The 20,139-nt window shown below is 42.7% G+C and overlaps 1 protein-coding gene across 5 annotated transcripts in view; it reads left to right on the forward strand.

Moving 5' to 3' along the window:
* The window catches only part of RNF17 (ring finger protein 17), a 201,555-nt gene extending 181,825 nt beyond the window's left edge, over positions 1-19,730 (forward strand). For all 5 annotated transcript variants that reach the window (XM_048844981.2, XM_075127255.1, XM_075127254.1 and 2 more), the window contains 5 exons: positions 2,964-3,123; positions 15,761-15,896; positions 16,311-16,500; positions 18,392-18,495; positions 19,478-19,730. In XM_048844981.2, the coding sequence (XP_048700938.2) occupies positions 2,964-3,123; positions 15,761-15,896; positions 16,311-16,500; positions 18,392-18,490 (585 nt within the window). In that variant the 3' untranslated portion in view covers positions 18,491-18,495; positions 19,478-19,730. The remainder of the gene's footprint in view (positions 1-2,963; positions 3,124-15,760; positions 15,897-16,310; positions 16,501-18,391; positions 18,496-19,477) is intronic.
* Positions 19,731-20,139: the final 409 nt, after the last annotated feature.

Genomic DNA, 20,139 nt, shown 5'->3' on the forward strand with positions numbered 1-20,139 from the left:
AATAAAACCAAAGAATAGATCTGAACAGCAGACACACCACATTATAAGGTCACCCAACTAAAATGCAGCAAGACTTTAGAATTGCTCAGCAAATAGATACCAGGTGCTTGAAGATGATGAGACAATAGAAAGCAAATGGAAACAGGTAAAGGATACTTTCACTAAAACATGTAAAGAAATGCTGGGATTCAGGAAGAAACATCACAATGAAAGATTATATGAGAGGAAAGATGCAAAATTAAACTGAAACAAAAACACAGACGCACTGACTCCAGGAAGAATATGCAGTAAAGAACAAAGAGGACAAAATAGTGTTAGGAAAGACAAATGAAACTTTGTAGATGAAATAGCAAGAGATGCTCAAACTGCTGCAGCACAAAATGACATGAAGACACTGTACAACATCATTAAATAGTTATCAGGAAGAATGTTCCAAAGTAAGATAATTACATATTATAAAGAATAAAGAAAGTAATACATTCAAGGTAAGAAGAAGAATAGGCAGGATTCAGACAGGAGAGATCATGTATTGATCAAATAGAAATCCTACATAACATCATAGAACTTGTGATCTAATGGCAGAAGTTAGGGGACCTTGACTTTGCAGATGACATTAACTTGCTATCCCATTCTCATAGAGTCATGAACGCCAAAACGATTTACAGGCCTATCCACAAGTAGTAGGATTGAAAATCAACAGTGTAAAAACTTAAAATCATGAGACTCAATACACAACAAGAAACACCAGTTGCATTTTCTGGGGCCGACCTAGATGAAATCCAATATATCACATACCTTGTCCGCATTTTAAGTACAACAGATGGAACAGAGGAAGACATTAAAACCAGAATAGTGAAAGCAAGATGTATTGTTGTAACTCTACAGTCGATCTGGAGAAACGGAAATCTTACGCTCCAACTAAACTTCAAATATTTAACCATTATAAAATCAGTCTTGCTACATGGTGCTGAAACTTGGAGACTTATGAAAAACTTTACTATCTAAACTCTGTCTTCATCAACAGCTGCCTTAGACAAATCCTCAATATTAGATGGGCAGAAAAAATCACAAGCAACAAACTCTGAAGGAGGATGAAACAGAAGCCAGTAGGACTGGAAATTACAGAACGAAAATGGAGATAGCTAGGACATTCATGAAGGGAAAGACCCAATAAAATAACAAGATAGGCATTGAACTGGAACCCCCAGGGCAGGAGGCAGTGAGTTAGAACCACAACAGAAGCAGAATTGAAACCTATCTGAATAAAGTGGAAAGAAGCAAAGACTGCCACAGGAGACTAGCAAAGATGGAAGGCAGTGATGAAAGCCCTATGTTCCACATGAAATACAGAGGTGTAGGAGAAGAAAGAAACTTGCACTCACAGATGTTCCCTCAGAAATGTATTTGGACCATGGGACTTCTTGTTGTTGGTTGTTGTTTTTTTTTTCTTCAAACTGGTCTGATATTTTTTTATTATTATTATTCATTTGATGTAATAGACAATAAGTAATTGGATTTGATCACTGTGGCAGCATACTGATTTCCTCTCCTGTATTTTCCTCCTTATATTGAAGTGGTGAAACAGTCTTATGCCACAATGTTCTGTTTTGTAGGCTTTTAGTATATTACCATTTTTCTTTTGTTGGCCTCCTATTCAGCATTTTTTTTTTCTCTCAGTCCACACAGCTGCTCCTGGTACTGCCCCTTCTGGACAAGGGCCTAATCTTATGCACATTGTAATCAAATGAAAGACTCCCACAAATTTCAGTGAATTTTGGATCAGACCCCAAACCACATACCAGTGAGAAGCTGGTTCAGTCATAAAATCTGAAGGAGGGATTGGTTTACATTGAGCTATTAAAGTTATGTTGCTTGGTAAATCCATCAGTGGCTCTGTTACTCTCTTTAATGACTCTTTTTGTATACTGCTCTAGCTTTCTACATGAAACCATGGAAGTTTCTTGGTAGAGCTAATGGTGTTAAAATATAAGACTGAATTTAGAACGTGATGTTAAGGTGCTTAAATACCTTAGTGATGGGCTTCCAGTTTAAGAATTAAAATAGAATATATATTCTTAATTTAATTATCTAACAAATGCTTTTGGTTCCTTGTCCATGAATAAGCTGAACTTCTATATGCTTTTGATCAGGATAAATATTCCATTATAAAGCCACTGCTAGAAACTCTACTCATATTCCTTTACTTTTGGGCAGCAGTTATGTATATGCAACGTCAGTATGAAATGCATTACCGTGATTAGAAAAGTAATAGTACATTGTAATTAGAATCTTTCTTAATCAAGGGTGGATGGTAATGGTGAGTTCTTTTTCAAATTCTACAACATGGGTATGCATGCACTCCATATGCCTGCGACTGGAGATTTGATGCAGACCATAGCTTTGTATATTAATGAAAGTTTAGCTCTCTGTATTACAATTATTTGCTTATTTATACTGATGCACACATTTATACTAATAGGCCATATTAAAAATAAAATTTAGATGTAATAGAATGTTTTCATGCTTTGCAAGAGAGAGAAACCATTTTAGAAGTTTTTTCCATGAATTTCAGATTGAATCTGTTTAAATTTTAATTTTCCATAGTGGCAAATCCAGAGGAGTGGGAGGGAACCCTGAATTAGACCAAGACTCTGTGGAATTCTAACACCTGCACACTTTCGTATATGCAGGGCTTATGTTATCATGGTTACAAGGTGTGGCATTAATAAGTAGTAACTGGTTGCCTTGAACTAAACCCTGAGTAGTAAAATGTAAAACTAATTTTAAGGTGTGGAGGAAAGAAGAATTAGCGGGGAGGGGCAGTGTTTCTTAGTGACAATCTTTCCAAGATAAAAATAGTTATCCTCTTAATATCCCTTGATCACTTATTACACATGGCAGTTAATTCTGATGTGTCTGTGAAAGCTGTAATCTTTGTCTTTTATAAAACTTTTCTTTTTTAGATGTACATTTGCCTTGAATCAGCAGAGGGCCTTAACCAGCAGAGCGACACAGAAGATAGTGGTGTCAGCTGGGATTTGGAATCTGAGAGTCTAGATCAAGTCCTGAAGCACTGTAATCAGAATGTGGAGTCTCTTCCTTTTCTAACAGATTTTAGAACAGGTATTTTTGCAAATTTGTTTTCCCTGTTATACCTTACAGAAGTACAAACCTAGTGAGTAAATACTTCTATTTTATGTGTGTCTATAGTTTTAAATAAAATTTAAAACTATAAATTCTTTTGGGAGTGTCAGAGTCACAAGAGACAATAGTGGTGGTTCTTAGAGTGTTCATATCAACTCCATGTTAGGTGTGTGCGCTCCCATGTGCACAGTTGCCAGAGATTTTCCCCTTAGTGGTATCCATAGGGCCATCCCTAGCACCCCCTGGAGTCCCGTTCTCATGCGCCAGTATAAGGGGCACTGCTGGCCCCAGACCCCCTCAGTTTCTTCTCATCACCCGTGACAGTTGCTGGAATGACTTCTCTTTTGCGCTTGCAAGTTCTTCTAGTGGTTTTTCAACTCTGTTATTCTTGTATATAGTTAGGACTTAGTTGTTAGCAGTTAGTTAAGTTGAAGTAGATAGTGGTCGCATTCCAGGATGTTGTCCCAGGGACAGGGCATGCCCTGGTCCCCGTGTTTCAAACCGTGTGCCACCTGTCATAAGCCCATGCCAGTGAGCGACCTGCATGTGAGCTGCTTAAAGTGCCTCAGAGAAGCCCACATTAAAGACAGGTGCATGATCTGCAGGAGCTTCAGGCCACACACACAAAAGGACAGGGACATTCATCTGAAGGCCCTGCTAATGGAAGCAGCGCTCAGACTGGCCTTGGAGCTGTCCCACTCTGATTCAGCGCTGAGCACTTCGGCCTCAGTACGGAGTGCTCCCCCAGCATCATGGTCTGCTTGGCACCATTTACCATCTTCAGTGCCGAGGAAGTGGCACAAGAAACTGTGCACTGAAAGATGGCACTCACCTGTGTCGAAAAAGGATAAGAGGTGAGTGGCTGACAAGGTGAGACCCCTGCTGGGCCGCTCGTCCTCCCCAGAGCTGCGGTTGATGGCAGTTGAGCCCAGTCAGGGAACCACCACTGACTCCTGGGAGCAGTTGAGGAACCCTATGCTTGAGATCCCCCTTGACACCGGAGGCATTTCAGGAAGCAGAGGACCTGATGGCCCTCCCAGTACTGCACAGACCATGAGGCCACTATTCATTGAAGACTGCTCCCTCCAGAGGCAAACCCCCCTATGGGTCGGCCGCAGTGGTCGCCAACCCAACACCGGTCCCCAGCATCCCGGCACCGGTCTCCAGCTCCGCGGCCTAGCTCACCAGCTTCATGACACCTGTCCCCAACTCATTGGCATCAGTCACTGGAAGTATGGCGCTGGTCTCCATCCCCCGGCACCATTCCCTGACTCCACATCATATCCAGCAGGTGGGAACGGCAACGGCTCCGCCATGGTCTCCAAGGGAGGAATACTCATCAGAGAGGAAGAGGAATCCATCCCCCCACCAAGGAGACCCCACTTTTCTTACACACTGGACTTTGGTGGTGGTCCTGCTGTGGGCACTTGGCCACCAGGGCAGTGGCCAGTACGCTGGCAATATTGGAACCCGTGGGGGGTTCTTTCCAATGCCAGGCCCCCACTCCCATCTGTCATCCATAGCCACATCTGAGAAGTGAGTCTTGGCAACACCCCAGCTAGTACAGGACCCCGACTCGGACTCCAAACCCAGTACCAAGACCCCAGCAGTGGCTTAAGTGGAGGTGACCCCAGTAGCAGAGGACTTTCCAGCTCCTCCTGTGGTGGTGGCATCTTCCTCGTCCCCAGATTAGGCAGTTGTGGGTTCCACCCACTGCCACTGGACGACTTCCAGACTCACCAAGATCTCCTTAAACGGGTTGCCACGAATTTGGGGCTAGAGGCAGAGGAACTGAAGGAGCCCATGGACAGCCTCTTTGATATTTTTAGCTGCAACAGCCCCTCTAAGGTTGCACTGCCAGTCTATGATGGGGTGCTAAAACTGGTTAAAGCACTGGCAGACCCCGTCTTCTCTGCCCCAACTTCGAAAAGGGCAGAGAAAAAATAAGTCCTGGCTAAGGGGTATGAATACATGTACTTGCACCCTCCCCCTGGGTCCCTGGTGGTTTCCACCGCAAATGAGCGGGACAGACAGGGTCAGGCAAGTGTCATGTCTAAAAATAAGGATGCGGAGAGACTTGACTTGTTCGGCAGAAAGGTATATTCAACAGCTAGCCTACACCTCCAGATCTCCAACCAGCTGGCACTGCTGGGAAGATAGTTATAACATTTGGGACTCTATGGCCAAGTTCAAAGACTCTCTGCCTCAGGAGTCAAGGTAAGAATTCCTGGTCATTCTGGAGGAAGGCAAGGTGGTAGGCAGGGCCTCTTTTTAGGCTGCCTTGAATGTGGCTGACTCGGTGGCCAGGTTGATGGTCTTGGAAGTGTCCATGCGGTGCAGCTCATGGTTGTAGTCCTTGGGCCTTTCTCACGAGGTGCAGCAGTTGGTCCAAGACCTCCCTTTCAAGGGCAATGCATTGTTCTTGGAGCAGATGGACACCAAGCTGAACAACCTGAAGGACTCAAGGGCCATGCTGCGATCTCCAGGCCTTTACACGCCCCCAGCCTCCAGAAGGCACTTCTGGCCGCAGCCACATCCAAGATTTTTGGGGCCTTTTAGACACGAGCCCGACAAGAAAAAAGGGAAGGGTTATAAGCGCAGATCTTGGCCTGCCAGTCAGGCTTGGGCCAATACCTGGCTGGCCCGAGACAGGCCTTTCGAGAGTGCAACCAAGGACGGCCTACTGGACTTAACCCAGGATCCACCATTCCCCTTTTGTTTTTGGACTGTTTATTTCCATTCTGTACTGTGTCCCCCAAATAACTTCAGACCACTGGGTGCTTTCCACCATGACAGTTGGGTACACCTTGCAGTTTATCCATTCCTCCCTCCCAACCCACATACCTGTCCCTATTCTGGGACCCTTCTCACGAGCATCTCCTCATCCAGGAGGTAGAAACCCTCCTACGTGTGGGGGGCATAGAGGAAGTTGCTTGAGACTTGAGAGGGAAAAGGGTTCTACTCCTGATATTTCCTAATCGTAAAGGCCAAAGGGGCCTCAGGCCTCCTAGACCTGCATTGCCTCAACAAATATCTCAAGAAGTTCAAATTCCGCATGGTCTCCCTGGCATCCATCTTTCCCTCCCTGGATCCGGAAAACTGGTACTCAAACCAAAGGATGTTTATTTCCACATCTCCATCTTCCATGGTCACAGGTGATTCCTATGATTCATGGTGGGCGAGCACCGCTACCAGTTCACCACATTCTGTTTCAGACTGGTGTCAGCCCCAAGGGTTTTCACGAAGTGTATGGCAGTAGTTTAAGCTTACCTAAGACATCATGGTGTACATATCTACCCCTGTTTCAACAACTGGTTAGTCAAGGATCGTTCATGAGCTCAGGTTCAACACAGTGTGAGCAAAGTATGGGCCACCTGTCAAGAGCTGGACCTGCTGATAAATTAGCAGAAATCCACTCTGATTCCAATTCAGAGGCTGGAGTTTATAGGAACAGTGCTCGACTCTATTCGGGCCAGAGCCTACCTGCCAGAAGCCCAGTTCTGGTGATGTCTGAGCTAATTGCCCCTGTCAGATCCCACCCACTCATGACTGCTCTGGTATGCCTCAAGCTGCTCGGTCATATGTCAGCATGCACTTACGTGGTGCAGTACACACAGTTGTACCTCAGACCTCTTCAGATGTGGCTGGTGTTAATCTGCTCCCCCAGAAGGCACCATTTGGACTTAGTTATTACAATCCCTTTGGCCATTCTTGCATCATTAACTTGATGGTCAGATCCACAGTCAATAATGACCGGGGTTCTCTTTGCCACCCCGTGCTCATTGGTGACATGAATCTCAGATGGGTTAGACCTGGGGTGAGGAGCCCACTTCTGCAGTCACAGTACCCAGGGCCTCTAGTCACAGGGAGAACTCTCCCTGCACATAAATGTCAGGAAACGCAGGGCAATTCGCTTGGCCTGCCGGGTGTTCCTTCTCTACCTGTCGGGCAAGGTAGTACAGGTCCTGACAGACAATACAGACGTGATGTTTTATGTCAACGAGAATGAGGGAGTTTGCTCCTCGGCCCTGTGCCAAGAGGCTCTTCAATTGTGGGACTTCTGCATGCAACACGTTCATCTCAAGGCATCGCACTTTCCAGGGGACCGGAATACACTGGCAGATCACCTTAGCAGGTCCTTTTCTTCTCACCACAAGTGGTCCCTCCACCCATAGGTAATCAGCTCTGCTCAATGCATGGGCTTGGCGACGGTTACCTGTCAGACATCTTCCTATGGCCGTGGTCAAGGGATCTGTTGTATGCCTTTCCACATATACCGTTGGTACACAAGGTCCTCTTGAAAATCAAAAGGGACAAGGCAAAGGTAATTTTGTTTGCCCTGGTATGGCCGTGCCAGCACTGGTTCAGCATGCTCCTGGACCTTTCCGTAGTAGCTTCACTAGAGCTCCTCGTGTGTCCGGATTTGATCTTACAGAACCAAGGCCAGCTACTCCACCCAAACCTTGTGTCCCTGCACCTGGCAGCTATGTGGCTGAACCAGGAGTAGCAAGCCTGCTCAGAGCATGTCCTCTATCAGAGCGATCTACTTGGCCAAGTGGAAGCGCTTCACTTCTTGGGCCTGGCGGATCAGCTGAGCAGAGATGTAATGGAACTGCGTGAGTGGTCATTTAAACAAATCCACTGTAGACAAGATCTTTACCATGTGGGGTTAAGATTTGCTCAGAATAATACAAAATGCAAAATGTCATCTGTTCTATTCAAGAGCCGAGAGAAAGTCTATCCATATCGGACACCTTTCTCCTCATTAGGGTAGAAGTTCTGCTCTGTGCCTTCCTTTTCACCAGAGGGGGATAAAGATAAGAAAAGTCAGACCCAAAATAATTTTTATTGTCCCAGCATGGGCCAATACAGAAGTGGTTGTTAGCCTTTCTGACTTTAGCTCAACAGGAGGGAAGAGTTTATGTCTACCCAGACCCTCTATCTTGCAGACCTCACTGCATGAGCTATAAGACTGTACTGGACCTTGAGAAATCTTGTCCATTACAAGTGCAGTAAATATTGATTAAGTAGAAAACAGTCAACTAGAGGGTACTATCATCTCAAATGGACCAGATTTGTGAAGTGGGTGAGTGAAAAACTTACAAATCCACCCGAAGCACTAGTTCAGCCTATTCTTGAATATGTACTTGAGGTAAAGCTTTCATGACTTTCCCTCTTCTCCTTTGAAGGTTCATGTAGTAGCTGTCCACCATGCATTGATAGATAATAAATCAGTCTTTACACATGATACAATAAACCAATTAACAAAGGGACTTGCTGAAATGTAGCCACTAATAAAGAATCCAGTACTGTCATGGGATCTCAGTTTAGTTCTTCCTCAGATATGAAGCCTGCCTTTGAGCCTATAGCAGTGTTCTCTGTTCCAGCTATCTATCAGAATAGCTTTCATTGTAGCCTAACGTTGGCTAGATGAATGAACTACATGCCCTCGAGGCTGATCTTCCATTCATTGTCTTTCACAAAAATAAGGTGATATTTTGCCCTAACCCTAGTTTCCTTCCCATGTGGTATCTAACTTTCATCTTAATCAAACAATCTGCCAATATTTTTCCCCAGGTCTCATGCTTATATAGGTGAGTTAAAGCTACTTAACTTAAAGCTTAAGTACTTAAAGCTACTTTGGATGCTAAAAGAGCTCTGGCTTACTATCTTAACAGAACCAAGGAATTTAGGATTTCTAGTCTCCTTGTTTCATATGTAGACAACCATAAGAGACTCACTATTTCTTCTTAGACATTATCTAGATGGGCTGGATAGTGCATAGAGAAGCTGTAAACTAGCATCTGTTCTACTCTTGCGGGAGTATGCCTTAGACATATTCAAGTTGTAGAGAGATCTATAGGTCTGCTACTTGGAATTCTATCTGTATTTACAAAACACTACTCCCTAGATCTAGCCTCTAGGTTGAATGCTAAGTTTGGTAGTTTGCTTTGCCTGATATATTGATTATGTTACTGATTTAATTTCCCCAATTAGCACTCTGAAATTTGATAGATTCTTGTCCCAAGATTAGGCCAGTATTACCAAAATTACTGTTCAGTTTGGAGCCCTGATGTGCATGGTTGTATCATTCACACTTAGGAAATCGCACTATATTTATAATACTTTTATTAATATAGTTAGCAAATTCATAAACACTCTAGCCCCACAGAGTAGGTAGAGATTATACAGTAAGAGCTGAGCATCCATATCCTTCCACCATCCCTTGCAAAACAACCTGAAATCCGAGGTTGCATCAGGATGTATTTCCGGTAGAGATAAGGAAGTGGTGGTGTTGCCATTATATGAGGCACTGGTGAAACCTCATCTGGAATACTATGCACACTTCTGGTCTCCATGTTCAAGAGAGATGAATTCAAATTGGAACAGGTGCAGAGAAGGGGTACTGGGATGATCAGAGGAATGGAAAACCTGCCAAAGAGCTTGGCTTGATTTAGCCTAACCAAACGAAAGCTGAGCGGAGATACGCTTATTCTCTACAAGAACATCACAAGGATAAATACCAGGGAGGGAGAAGGAGTTATTTAAGTTCAGTGCCAGTGTGGACACAACAAATGGATATAAACTGGCCATCAACAAGTTTAGGGTTGAAATTAGATGAAGGTTTCTGACCACCAGAGGAACAAAGTTTGGGAATAGCCTCCCAAGGGGAGCAGTGGGGGCAAAAACTAAATTTGTTCCAAGACTGAGATTGATCAGTTTATGGAGGGGATGGTATGATGAAATTGCCTACAATGGCATGTGGCCCATCTGTGACTGCTAGTAGCTAAACTCCCCAGTGGCCAGAGATGGGGTACTAGATGGGCAGGGCTCTGAGTTATTACAGAGAATGCTTTCCCGGGTGTCTGGCTGGTGGGTCTTGCGGACATGCTCAGAGTTCAACTGATCACCATATTTGAGGTCAAGAAGGAATTTTTCCCCAGGTCAGATTGCCAGAGACCGGGGAGGGTGGGGGGGTTCGCCGCCTTCTACAGCATGGTGCACAGGTCAGTTGCTGTTTTAAACTAGAATAAATGGTGGATTCTCTGTAACTGGAAGTCTTTAAATTGTGATTTGAGGAGTTTGGTAACCCAGCCACAGGTTATGGGTCTATTACAGGAGGGGGTAAGTGAGGTTCTGTGGCCTGTGATTTGACTAGATCAGTGGTTTTCAAACTTTTTTGGCTCAGAACCCATTTGTAACTGTGTATGGCCTGTTGCGACCCAGTAAATAGTCTGGGGGTGGAGTCCCTGGGGTGGTTTTGATCGGGTCCTGCCTCCGGGGTGGGGGGTGAGAGTGTCCTGCCCAGCACTCACCCCACAGTGGCGGCTCCTGCAGCTCCTGTGCATGGAATTGGCTGGTCTTGGCTCTCAGCTCAGGGCATTCAACCTCTGGGGTTGCAGTGCTGCAGGTTTGCCCTCCCCCTGACTGGACCGAATTTGTGTGAGTGGTGTTTCGTAGCTCATGGAGTTGCAGTGCCACTCATTCAAATTTGGCCTAACCGGACTCCCGTCGTCATGATGACTGGGCCAAACCTGAGTGGTGCTAGGACCCCAGAGATTGCAGTGCCTGGAGCCAGGGAGGCGAGCCCAGCCAGCCCTCTGAGCCAGAAGTCACAGGAGCTGCTGTGACCCAATTTTGTGTCCTGACTAGGGTGACCAGATGTCCCGATTTTATAGGAACAGTCCTGATATTCAGGGCTTCGTCTTATACAGGCGCCTATTACCCTCCACCCCCTGTCCCTATTTTTCAAACCTGCTATCTGGTCACACTAGTCCTGACCCATGGGTTGAGAAACCCTGGACTAGACGATCATGATGGTCCCTTCCGGCCTCAAAGTCTGAGTTATCTTACTCATCACCATCATCAATGGTCGTCATCTTGGCATCTCCCAGGGACTTCATCTCTCCCTCCCAAAGTACACAGGCTGGAATACAACTTTTATAATGTGTGACGCTGTGGCCACTATGCCTAATGCATGTTCAGTAGGGGGTTCTCCCTTTATTAGTATTTCCTCACCCGACTAATGTTGGGATGCCCTTCTCCCATAGGTTATTCATCCTTTTACCTCAAGCTTATTACATCTATTGACTTCCCAAACTAAAAATATTTCAAGCGTGGTTACCTACCAGAAGTTTAGTCTTTACGGCAGTCTTTGTTGTGATATCTTACGATCTTCTAGGATCGCTCTTGGTTATACTTATGCTAAGGCTTGTTGGGGCTTATGCCTCGTTAATTTAGCTTAGATTTTTTTTTACAGACCTTGAGGCTTGTAGGCTCATTGCATTATTGCCTTAACTCAGTGGTTCTCAAACTTGGGGCACACAGGAATGTGTCAAGGGAGGCACGAGCTGTGTGCTTTTTAAGAGCTTTGACTGTCAGCCCTGGGTGGCTTGGACTTATGCAAAAGGGTTGTGCACACCTGGGAGTCAGGAAATGGGACTAAAGGGGACAGCTGGAGAATACAACACAGAGTTGTCTTGAGCCCCCACTCAGTAACCTGGAAAAATTACACACCACCCCGAGCTCCTCTGAGAGGCAATACTTCCCCATTCACAAGCAGAGAGTCTAAGCATAGAAAAGAAACTTTTAATGAAAGGAGGAAAGTCATCCAACATTAATTAGGGAAAATGCCACAAGCAGGATTATAAACAAAACTCTGAGCAGAACACCCATGCCAGAGTGCGTGGGGCAGAGTCTTCTGCCTCATGTTCTTGAGTTCTACAACCAAAAGTTCCTTTACTGTGCTCTCCTCTGCTCCCTCACCATACACCGTTCACAGTGGTTGTCCTTGGTCAGTGAGGACCCAGGGTTCAGAGCTGCATCTGTGTGAATTTACCTCCCACCGAGGGAAGAAGGCTCCTTGCTCTGGCTGGCTACCCCACCAACCACGGTTCCTCTCTGCTGGTCACCCCGCCTGGCTGCCCTGCCAGCGGCTGTTCCTTGTTACCTAGCTGCCCTACCAGCCAACTGCTTGCCACTTTCGCCAACCACCCATCAGTTACCTTCTGCTGCCACCTGCCTCTCTGCTGTGACCTCTGTAGGTCAGTCTCTTAGTGATTTTTAACTCTCAGCAAGCCCCACCACAAGTGATTTCCACTCTTATTGAGTACTTGAAATAACAAAAGTCTCCTAATGAAGCCTGTTTAGCTCTACCTTTGAACAGTGGGGAGGAACTGGTTAAACCAGACCGGGAACCCTTAGAGAGAGTCACACCTCCTGGCTGGGACACCTGTCCTCACTCCTCTTACTTTCACAGGAATCTGGCATTCGAGCTCCTGGCTTAACGAGGTTCTTTTAGCTGAGGGTGACCCCCTCATTTGGGACAAGTTAAGTACAGTTCTGCTTCATACAATAAAGACAGCAGTATTGATAACATTTCACTACCCCTGCATTCAGTACTCAAGTGATTTGTAATCCAACACCAGCCAAAGTTGATCATTTTGAGCAACACCGCTCTATCTGCTTGATATCTTGGCAGAGTAGGTGTGTTCATGTAAATACAGTTTGCTCCTGAAGTCTCTCCTCCTCCCCAACTAGCTGTCAAAGGAGAGTTCATTCAGACCTGGCTTATACTTACACTTAGTGTGGCTTTTTCCCCCAAGTAAATTTTAAAACATTATAAGCAGCGTGCATACAGTGAGAAACAGCTTACATGAGAAAGTAATCATTTTGTGACAAAGGGAGAAAAGTGTACAACACAAACCAACGTGAGGGCAGCAGTGGCAGCTCCAGCAAAACACAGAAGCCAAAAATATTACAAAACTTATTTCAACCAGGCTTTACATGGAGCAGGTCCAGCGATGCACCAAGGCCTCAGTGTCTTGTATGTGGCAAAGTACTGTCAAACAACAGTATGCAGCCATGGAAGCTACACCGACATCTTGAAGCAAGCTAGCCTACCTTAATATATAAATTTGTAGAGTTTTTTTTGAGAGAAAGCTCAATGAGTTAACAGGACAAAAAACGCTGTGAATGTGTACAGCACTGTCACCATGAATGCTACAGAGGCTTCTTACCATGTGGCTTTGTGCATTGCCAAAGTGGTTAAACCACACAACATAAGTGAGAAACTACTTCCAGCTGCAATGGATATATGCACAGTGATTATAGGAGAGAAAGCAGCATCACACCTAGATGTGATCGTACTTTCTAACGATAGTTTCACCCCATATTGCAGAGATGGTCACTGATGTAAAAGAGCAGCTCCTAGAAAGTCTTTGTCAGAGCCCATATTATTCAATTCAGATTGATGAGTCTATCAAGCTATCAAATGCTACCCAGCTACTGATGCATATTTGTTTTGCTACAGCAACGAATTAAAAGAGGAATTTCTGTTTTGCCATTCATTTCCAACACAAGCAACTGGTGAAGAGCTTTTTAATCTATTAAATATTTTTGTTCAAGGCACAGGCCTTGATTGGGGACTTTTTGGAATTTGTAGCAATGGAGCACAGTCTATGGCAGGACAGCATAGCAGGCTTGTGACAAAGGTACAAGCATGCCCACAGCAACCTAGAATCATTGTATGATCCACAGATAGGCATTGGGTGCTAAGAAGATGGCAGAGGAGCTCAGCAATGTTCTTTCAGTTGCAGTAAAAATTGTAAACTTTATAAAAAGTCGCACCAGATTAATTCAAGGGGTTTTGCCATTTTGTGCAAAGAGATGGAGGCAAACTTCACACAGTTGTTACATGCAGAAGTTTGTTGGCTGTCCAGGAGATATCTTTGTTGTCATATCTGGCTGAGATATTCAAGCGACTGAATTCTCTGAATGTGTCACTTCAGGCACAAGATGCAAATGTTTTAATTGCTAATGTTCCAATAGCAGCATTCATTAACAAACTTGAACTGTGGTCTTTATGTGTACAGCAGGGATCTGTTTCCATATTTTCAACATGGAGGACATTGTGCAACAGTGCGATCTGTCAGTTGACAGTATCCAAGATGTAATTGTTTAGCACTTAAGGGATCTGTAGGAGCAGTTTCGTGAATACTTTCCTGAAGTGGGCAAGGACAAATGTAATCAATAGATCAGGAACTCATTGAACTTTAAGCCAAACCCCACAAATATGCTGTTTTCAAAAGAAGAGGAAAGCATTATCAACCTGTCAGGCAACAAGGAACTGCAGCACAAATTTTCACAAATGAAAAGCTTTTGGTTATCAGTGGGATCTGAATTTTATGAGTTAACACACCAGTCTTTTAAAGGACTCATTCCTTTTTCATCCCCCTACCTGTGTGAGTCAGGCTTCTCAGCATTAACCACAATCATAACAAAAACAACAAGGAGTCCGGAGGCACCTTAAAGATTAACAGATTTATTTGAGCATAAGCTTTCATGGGTAAAAATCTCTCCTCTTCAGATGCATGGGGTGAAAGTTACAGATGCAGACATAGTGAGGTTTTTACCCACGAAAGCTTATGCTCAGATAAATCTGTCAGTCTTTAAGGTGCCACCGGACTCCTCGTTTTTGTGGATACAGACTAACACAGCTACCCCCTGATACTTGAAATCATAACACAGAATCACTCCCAGCTTTCTATTGAAGATGACTTACATCTCTTCTTTTCTACACTCCAACCCTGAATTCTACTACTTTGTATGGTGAGGAAACAAACACACTCCTCCCCCTGAAAAGATAGGACTGATGGATATTATACTGAATTAACATATCATTGTTTGGTGTCCTGTTCCCTAAAATGTTTGAAGTTTTATTTTCATTGCGTCCATTTGTATTTTAAAATTAACACTTCTGAAATTCATATGGATCTATAATTGATCAAATACCTTCTATCCTTTTATTCATTTTTTGCAACACACAGGATTTTCAGTTTGTTATATTGTTTTAGTAAACTGTGGGGAGGCAGTTATTTTTTTCATAGCTCAGGGAGGCTCACTATGACAAAGTTTGATAACCCCTGCCTTAACATATAACTGTGCCTCACCTAGCAAATACCTGTACCTGTAGGCTACTGTAAGACAGTACTTCAATGCCTATTCAGTTAGGACTTTTGAGTCCCAACTTTCCTTTGAGGTACTGCTTGTCAGACTATCCCATAAGCAGGAATATGCAGAGGACACTCAAAGAAATAACCAAGATTACTTACCTGTAACTGGAGTTCAAGCTAGATTCTGCATATTCACATTTCCCATTCACTGTCCCCTTTTCCTCAAATCCTAATGGAATCTTGAGTCTGCAGAAGCAGTGGAAGGAACTTTAGAGTCTCGCTTTCAGAGTATTCAGAAACACGGGAGGAGGAGAAAGGGGCACATAAGAGCACTACAGGGCACTGCTGTGAGAAACTTCCACAGTCTGAACTGTTTCTGCCAGTGCATCCTATGATTAATTATGCAGAGTCCATCTCAAACAACTCCAGTTACAGGTAAGTAGACTTTACTTGCTATAAGGTAAGTAACCATTCCTTTCTAAATTAATTTAATTTTTTTCCAGTTACTCTGTCTTTTTAAAAAAATTATGGATACTATTTAAAAAAAACATGAATTAGAGGACAGAAAATAAAACTTGATGGTATAATACAACTTGTTTTACAGCTCTGATAGCATATGTGCTAAATTTTGGATTAAATAATGTGCTTTTTCGTTCTTACAGAAATGCCTTGCCTGGCAGAATACAATGATAGCTTGTGGTATAGAGCAAAACTACTCTATATTAAAGAATTTGACCCTGTTAATATTTTGGTTCAATTTGTTGACTATGGATCAACTGAAAAATTACCAACAATCAAGTAAGTGCATAGTTCAATTTTTTAAACTTATATTTATCAAGATCTGGTATTTTTTAAAAAAAATAGCTTGCATCTGTACTTCTAAATTGTTCCTGTCTGCCTTGGGTACTTATATGGCCAGCCCCCATTCCTTAGTATCTTAGCACCTCCCTCACAACTCCCCTGTGAGGGAGGGCAGTATTACTATCCCCATTTAAGAGATGGGAAACTAATGCTCAGAAGGGCTTTGTGACTTGCCTGAGGTCACACAGGAAGTGGGTGGCAGAGCAGGGACTTGGACCCAGGTCTCCCAAATCCTAGGCTAGTTCCCTAATCATTGAGCTATCCTTCATTAACATTTTAGTTCTAGGTAGTGATTAACAATTGCACTGTTGTCTTGCATATTTTAAGACTAGGATTTTCATTCTGATTTAGATTACGTCAGATTCCTTCTCACCTTATGCAATATCCTGCTCAAGCAGTAAGAGTTCTGTTGGCTGGATTTAAACCTCCTTTGTATGATACAGAAAAAAAGAGAATTCCATACTGCCCTGAATGGAGCATGCAAGCACTATGGGCCATGATAGACTGTCTTCAAGGCAAAAAGCTCTATGCTTCCACAGTGGTAAGTTTTTCCTTTTAGTTCCTGCCAAACGTGAGGTATCTTGGTTTTAACATTTTAAGTGGAATGTCTGAACCTTATACAAGATTTATTGTGAACCTTGTTCTTTGGTTTAAAAAAATTAGACTCATAAACACTTTAATGTTGTGATGTTTCTGAAAAAGGCAGAGGATCAAGTGCATAGGAATTTTCTTCACCATGTTACAGACAGCCCACTTCCCAAGCCCGCCTGCCTGCCTGCATGATTTTAACCTCCTTTATTACTCCTCCACTAGAAACCATCATTCTTGCTTTTATGCTTCACATTTCCATTTGGGTTAGTGGTGTCCAGTGCTCAAAATAAACAATAGGTCTGTAAGTACTAAAAATGTACTGTCTCCTTCCTTCCCTGCTTCCCCTGCTTCTCCTTGCCTTTTTGCTGCCCCCTAATATTCCTCCTCATTCTCCTGTTAAGGTACCCAGATATTCAAAGTGAAAATCTGACCCACCTATCACAGAGGATTTTTTTTGTCACTTTGATGGGAAGGTCAAGGAGGTGAACAATAAAAAAGTAGGCTTTTGGGGGATGTTTGAGCTGCCTCTCCATCAGTCATTTTATTCTCTGTCCCTATCTGTTGGATAGCCACTGACACATACAAACTCATGCAGCAGTCCCACATGTTACTTTCAATCTCTTTCCCACCTGCCCCCTTCTCTTTGGGCTTGTCTACATTACCCACACGATCGAGGGGCAGCAATTGATCCAGCGGTGGTTGATTTAGCTTGTCTAGTCTAGACACAATAAATCAACCACCGAGCACACTCCCATCAACTCCAGTACTCTACCGGAGCGAGAGATGCAAGTGGAGTCAATGGGGGAGTGTTAGCTGTCGACTCACCGCAGCGAAGACACCGTGGTGAGTAGATCTAAGTATGTCGACTTCAGCTATGTTATTCACATAGCTGAAGTTGCATAACTTAGATCGATCTCCCCCCACAGTGTAGACCAGGCCTTTGTGTCTTCCACTTACCTTCAACACGCTCTGGAATTCTGGCTACTCTATTTATTGAAAACTTGTATGCCTTGTGGATCTGAGTTGGGGATGTTTGTAAAATGTTAACATTGTCATTAACCAAATTTCTGAAATCTAAAGATAATAGAATATTTGTATAAAATAGTCTTAAGTTACTTCAGTATATTTAATGTCAAGTGGTTTAAAAAAAACAAAGTTCTTACTGGGTAGTTTGGCTAAGGGTTGCATTAATCACTGAAGGAACTTACTACTATCAGTTAACAATTTTATGTGGGAATATGCTATTTAATATAAAACAAAAAATTTTAATTTCCAAATGGACATTTGTGTTGTACAGTCATTATCCTGTGTCTAACATTTACCTAAAAAATTTCCTTCCAAAATATTGTAACTTTCATCATATACGCAAAGTGAAAACTTAAATTGATTTTAAAAGAAACTTGTAACAGAGATCAGGCTTAGTTCACGCAGTACTGTAATATTTTTCAGTTTTATGTTCACTTTCAAATGAACAGATCAGATAACTAAGGGTTTTTTTCCTTTTTTAATTCCTATCATCAAATTTTAAGCTTAGCATCATTGCCATTTTTTCTACTTAATGGGATTAAACTAATGATTCACTTATTTTTGCAACTGTCTTTCCCACCCCAGCCCTCTTGTTTATCTCATCCACCTGTTATGTCTTGTCCTTTACACTGTAAGCTGTTTGGGAGAAGGACTGCCTTTTTCCCTATTTTTGTACAGTATCTAGCTCAATAGAGCTCCAGTCTGGTTGGCCTTTAGACATTACTGCAGTATAGATGTAGAAGAATAATTGTAGCAGTCAACTCTTACTACTTGAAACAGATCTTTCTGTACTTCTGAAAATTTCTGATTTCCAGACTCGGTCTCCAGAGCACACTGTGTTTTTGTATGACGATGAACAATGCTTAGTTCACATGAAGCTGGTAGAAATGGGATTAGCAGACTTTGATCAATGACATATGTAAGTACAGTAAACTTGAAGTGTCACTTGAGGCAATTATAAAAAGTAAGATTTTTTAAATCTAATATTTATTAAGCGATGGGCTCAATTGTTTTTTAAATAATCATCTGACCAGAACTAGCTTTTTTTAATACTCTTTGGGTGCTAATGTAATGTAAATGGCAAATAGTTATTTTGTAATAAATATGTAAACAAAAAAGTGCGTATAATATTAGAAAACAAAACATTGCAGACCAACTGTACATTCTTGTGATCAGATGATAGCTACACAGTCCATGCTGCCTGTTTTCACACAGTCAAAAGCAGCTCTTGGTCCTTTGAGGAGCAAATCCTTGTCTGTTTGCTTAACCTGACCTGAAGTCTAGGATCTAGTTTGAGAGCCAACAAGGACTGGAACAAGCTATTAAGTTCAACCAGCGTACAGAGGGAAGAGAGACTTCTAGAGCCTGCTTGTAATCCAGATAATCACTGACGAAACAGGTGAAATTGCAAGTGACTGGCAATTCTACAGTATTCTCTATACAAACAGTAGTGACAAGTTACATCTGCAAGAACCAAGCTGCTTCCTCCACTAGAACCTCTTCAACTCCCATATTCTGGGCAGTCTTTTTTCCCCATAGATAGCAAGATACTTTTTCGGTTAAACATTCATTTCAGAATCTTGTTACATGATATGCCTTGGTGCATGGTGGCATATTTCCTACTAGTCTCTTTGCTTATTAGTTTGCTTCACTGGTTTATTATGGTGACTATACCAGTCATTCTTGTCTTTATAGTTGTATATGTTGTCCTATGATTACTTTTATAGTAATTGGTGAAACCAGAGGGAATCTGCACCAGTGCATAATGTATTAATGAGGCAGTATGGACTGTTCTTTCTGTACCTGGTAGTAGTTTAGACTCCTTAGTTAAGGAGCCTACCAGATACGAAGAAAGTAGCTGTTTTATTATCTAAATTTGACACTAGTTTTTGTGTTTCCAGGTATACTATATAGAGAGCTTTTGATGAAGACTACAGTATCTGAAGAGGAAAGGTGGTTTTTTTGGGAGGGGGTTGGTGGTTGTTTTTTTTTTTAAATTTTGTTCTGGCATGTTAATTTGCCTTGTCTTGTTCTTTCTACATACAGTAATTGAGTGGAATGCCTGAAATACTCAGGTGCAGTTTTTTTGTTCAGAGCTGTTTTCATAACTATGGAAGGATAATGTTAAAATAAATATTTGTTTTGTTTACCTTGCATCTGAAAGAAAAAGCTTTTGTTTTATTTGTTGATGCTTTTCCTTCATACTTGTACAAGGCAATAAGTTGTGGGTTACCTCGTTTATGTCATCTGAGGAGTATGGGTTTCAAACCGCCAAAGCAAAACGACAGGTCCAGCACCAAGGACAGATTGCAGTTTGGAGGTCTTGACGTTTTCACTTTATTGCTTCGTTTGTACATGAGAGGGGAAAATAAAGGAACAAAATGATAGTGACCTAAGAGTGTTTGAAGTAATTAATGTTGGCACATTCAGTGTCTCATATATGAAATGACTTATTTATGGCTCTCAAGATTGCTTACCTAGTTCTAACATAATAGTCTCAAGAGTTAACATAGTCCTTTTTTAGAACATCATCTCCCGAAGTTGTCAGCTTTTCTGGACATAG

Source organism: Caretta caretta, chromosome 1 (genome assembly GCF_965140235.1).
Source record: "Caretta caretta isolate rCarCar2 chromosome 1, rCarCar1.hap1, whole genome shotgun sequence".
In the NCBI taxonomy this organism is placed as follows: Eukaryota; Metazoa; Chordata; order Testudines; family Cheloniidae; genus Caretta; species Caretta caretta.